Source organism: Sinocyclocheilus anshuiensis, unplaced genomic scaffold (genome assembly GCF_001515605.1).
Source record: "Sinocyclocheilus anshuiensis isolate Anshui unplaced genomic scaffold, SAMN03320099.WGS_v1.1 scaffold1041, whole genome shotgun sequence".
Taxonomy (NCBI): domain Eukaryota; kingdom Metazoa; phylum Chordata; class Actinopteri; order Cypriniformes; family Cyprinidae; genus Sinocyclocheilus; species Sinocyclocheilus anshuiensis.
This window is the reverse complement of record NW_015554134.1, coordinates 125,099-129,517: the sequence shown is the minus strand read 5'-3', so window position 1 is coordinate 129,517 and position 4,419 is coordinate 125,099. Positions and strand designations below refer to the sequence as shown.

Genomic DNA, 4,419 nt, shown 5'->3' with positions numbered 1-4,419 from the left:
GAATCCGATATTACAAAACCGATATCCGATTATGGTAAAATGCTTAAATATCGGGAAAAATATTGGTAAATCGATATATCAGTCGATCTCTAGTCACATATAACCCCAACCTAATTCTGTGGTTTATTATCATCCTCAGGTCAGCCTCATGGACCCCCGACACCCCCTACAATGCCCAAAACGGACCTCCATCACGGAGGAAAGCCGGACCCCAAGCATGAAAGAAGACGCTTGCTTGACGGCGCTCGACAGAACATCGACTTCAGCAACGTCGACATTTCGGAGCTCAGCACAGACGTCATCAGCAACATGGAAAGCTTCGACGTGCACGAGTTCGACCAGTACTTGCCTCCGAGTGGCCAGCCTCTGACCTCCGACGGCTCGTACGCTTCGTCCTACAGCCGCCCTGCAAGCAGCGGGGCCTCCTGGAGCCGCAAGGGGCCCGTGGCGTCCTCATCGCCTGGCACCAGCGACGTGAGCCAGCACAGAGCTCACATTAAAACTGAGCAGTTGAGCCCGAGTCACTACAGCGAGCACTCGCCCGAGTACGGCGTTTACAGCGCCTTGTTCAGCAGCCCTCCGTGTGACTATACAGAGCGTCAGAGCTCGGGCTACTACAGCCAGTACCCCAGCTACGCCTCCGGTCTCTACCAGTACCCCTACTTCCATTCCTCACGGAGCACCCTCCTCAGCAGCCGGTCCATCCCGCCCTCCCACAGTCCCTCCGCCAGCTGGGATCAGCCGGTCTACACCACGCTCTCCAGGCCGCTTTGAGCCATGTCCGTCACTACACTGAAGGCGTTTGTGCCAGCTGACTAAGCATCCAGTGCCTGCTGATTTTTCGACACATCAAAACATTGACGCTTGGTGCTAGACGTGATGAATTTGTGGAGAGCCAGCAGAAATCCTCTGTGAGGACTGCCGTCCGCTCCGGGATCACAGATAAAAGGGACCAATGAATATTCGGGAAGCATTAGCTTCAGTCAGAATCTCTCTGTGGTTAATCCTTCCTTTTTTTTTTTTACCTAAAATGTGTTCATTTTTAATTGCCTATTTCATATATGTGACCCTGGACCACAAAACCAGTCATAAGGGTCAATTTTTCGAAATTGAGATTTATGCATCATCTGAAGGCTGAATAAATAATCTTTCCATTGATGTATGGTTTGTTAGGATAGGACAATATTTGGTCGAGATACAACTATTTGAAAATCTGGAATCTGAGGGTGCAAAAAAATCTAAATATTGAGAAAATCATCTTTAAAGTTGTCCGAATTAAGTTCTTAGCAATGCGTATTACTAATCAAAAATTAAGTTTTGATATATTTTAAGGAAAGAAATCTACTAAATATCTTCATGGAACATGATCTTTACTTAATATCCTAATGATTTTTGGCATAAAAGAAAAATCTATCATTTTGACCCATACAAAGTATTATTGGCTATTGCTTCAAATATACCCCAGCGACTTAAGACTGCTTTTGTGCTCCAGGGTCACAATTATGTTTATGCTGTGTTGTCGTTTGTTTCTATTTTACAGTACTTACAAAAGCTGAAAGGGTGGAGGGGGGGGCATGTCAGATGCAGCAAAACCTTGTTTTGTGTCACCAACTAACTCTCGTTGAAAAATAATAGATGACATTAATCGTTAGCAATTGTTTTTCATTGTTATTTTACTATGCATCGTTTTGGTGAGCACTTTAACATGTCGAAGGCTCTTCGTTTGCAGCAAGCTCATTAATAATTGCATTTTTAACACCGCCAGTCATTGGTATCACATGCTTACTGTCACTGGCTGTCTTGAATTAAATCGATTTGCTTAATTATATAGCAGTCCGTTGAACATTTTAATCTCCTTTTAGGCTGCGAACCACAAACACACAAAACAGTGTTTACTCTACACTTTTAAATTATACATAAGAATAAAACAGTGACTTGGCTGTGAATCTTCACTTTTGTTAACAGGTTCATTCTTACAAATTGCTGGCAATATTTGTGGAAGAATACATTTTTATCTGAAAAATGGCTGTCTAAACTGGATACTATTGCACTTGCACATAAGAATTTTCAAAAAGCAATAGCATTTAACTTGTTTTGGTGCTTTTTTTTTTGCAAAAAATATGACTTTTTTCAGTACTCCAGACAAAATAGTTAATTTGACTTTTTTTCCAAGTTTAGTGAAATAATGAGGTTTTATGGACGTATACAGCAAATATATGCCATCGCCAAAAGATATATCATGGTTTTACTTTGGGAATAATAAGTCTCTGTTCTAAGCAGCTGCAGCTGTCGGCGTCGAGAGAGGCTGCCATGACTTTAGTCAACAAAAGCTTCTGTAATTTCACTACCATATCTAATTGTGATAACATTTTAGTTACCATTTTATAAGACATAAACAATGACTACCGCAAGGACATGGGGTTTGGAGGATGCCTGAATGATGAACAGCACTGAGGCATTTTAATTATTGTAGTGTGCTTCATTTCAAGCGACTGAGTAGATGAATGAGCAAACTTGTTTTCCTTGCAAGCTTCTCTCATCTTGTGAGCGTGGCTCTAAAATGCAGTGTGATTTGAAGTGCATATGAATTATCAACATGCTGCAAAGCAGCAATCTAATATTCCCAGTCTTCATTGTTCTCAATGACACGTTTTAAGAGAATTGCATATCTGTCCATTCCAGTATAACTGTCTGTCAGAGTCGTATGCTAGTATGCATTTCAGTCATACGTGGAACTGGTCTGTCGGGACAGAAACTCAGAGCATATTGAGATGATCTTCACATGGAAATGGGCTGAGATTGGGAGTGAATTGTGTGAGCGTGGAGGGGTGAGGAGTGCTCTGCTGGCTTGAATTTCAAAGCGGGGTCTTGCATTCATGCCAAGCAGTCCAGGGAGGAAACACGTTGCCACCGCCAAGAACTGCTGAATTTTAATGATCTATTATGTGCTGGAGGGCTCTATTGTCTCTCTTTCTCCGGGAAGTAAGAAAATAATTAATTGGACAGAAAATGGAGAGGCAGGAAAACTGACAGTCATTAGGAGGGATGTGAATGGATGATTACACGCACACGGCTGGATTTCCCCCCATACTGTACGCTTTCACAGGAATACAGCCCGATGACCAGTATGGCAATTAGGAAAACTTCAGCTCATAATCGTGACAACAGCGATGATAATAATAAAACTGATCATTAATGAGCAGATGGGATGTGGGTGGCTTTGGGAAGACTTGTTTTTCTCTGTTAAACTCTCGTTTCCTCTTGCGTTGGCCAGATGGTTTGAGGAGGAACTCTTAAGAGAGAGCAGACGTGACTCAAGCGCGAGTCTCATTTAGAAACCATTACTAACTGCATCTGCATAGGGAAACTCAAGTGATGGATAACACACACACACGTTTACTTAGTTATTTAAATGGGGACATTATATAAACTTTCATAATTTTTATATTCAGTTACTTATAACAACCAAAGAGTATGCTTTCTGCATGTTCACCATTTATTTTCATGTTATGTTTTTTATTTATTTATTGCCTCCATAATTTTAAATCACAATGTCATTACTGGACCTTCTGGTGAAAGCCACAAGCTTATCCATGGGAACATATGCAGGACTTCACACATTTAGTCCACTTAATATATAGTTCACTCAAAAATTACATTTCATAAATGTACTCCCCCTCAGGCCATCCATCTTTTTCATCTGAACAGGTTTGTAGAAATGTAGCATTGCATCAGTGTCTCAGCAATGGATGCTCTGCAGTGAATGGGTGCCGTCAGAATGAGAGTCCAAACAGCTGATAAAAACATCACAATAATCCACAAGTAATCCACAGCACTCCAGTCCATCAGTTAACATCTGGAGAAGACAAAAGCTGAAACACATCCAGCATTAAGACGCTTTTAACTCAAATACCATAGAGTCTATAATCCATAATAACTCTTCCTCCAGTGAAAAAGTGTTCTGGTCTGAATCAGGAGAGAAATCTGCACAGATCAAGCAGCGTTTAAACAGCTCTAAACTAATGTGTGGCTGGATTTTGATGTGAGAGACAACAGGAGATGCACTTTTTCACTGGAGGAAGAGTTGTTATGGACTCGTATTTTAGTTGTTAAAACGTCTTAATGAATAACTTCACAAGACATTGATTGGTAATTGTGTATTATTGTGATGTTTTTATCAGCTGTTTGGACTCGGATGGCACCCATTCACTGCAGAGCATCCGCTGGTAAACAAGTGAACTAAAAATGTCAAAAGCTTTCTATAAGATTTAAGCTCAGAGCAGAGCAAATGCTGTATTATCTCTGTACAGAAATAACCTTTATGTGAAAAGTCAATAAAATATTCCGGCCCTTAATAAAAAAATAAAAAACTTAAAAAGTAAGTGTTCCTGGTATTCCCTACATTATGGGGACTAAATT

General features: G+C 40.9%; 1 protein-coding gene across 1 annotated transcript in view; it reads left to right on the top strand.

Moving 5' to 3' along the window:
- Positions 1 to 1,068, top strand: part of LOC107670355 (transcription factor Sox-8-like) — a 3,585-nt gene extending 2,517 nt beyond the window's left edge. The window contains exon 3 of the mRNA XM_016462927.1: positions 140 to 1,068. Coding sequence (XP_016318413.1) covers positions 140 to 774 — 635 coding nt within the window. The 3' untranslated portion in view covers positions 775 to 1,068. The remainder of the gene's footprint in view (positions 1 to 139) is intronic.
- The last annotated feature ends 3,351 nt before the right edge of the window (positions 1,069 to 4,419 follow it).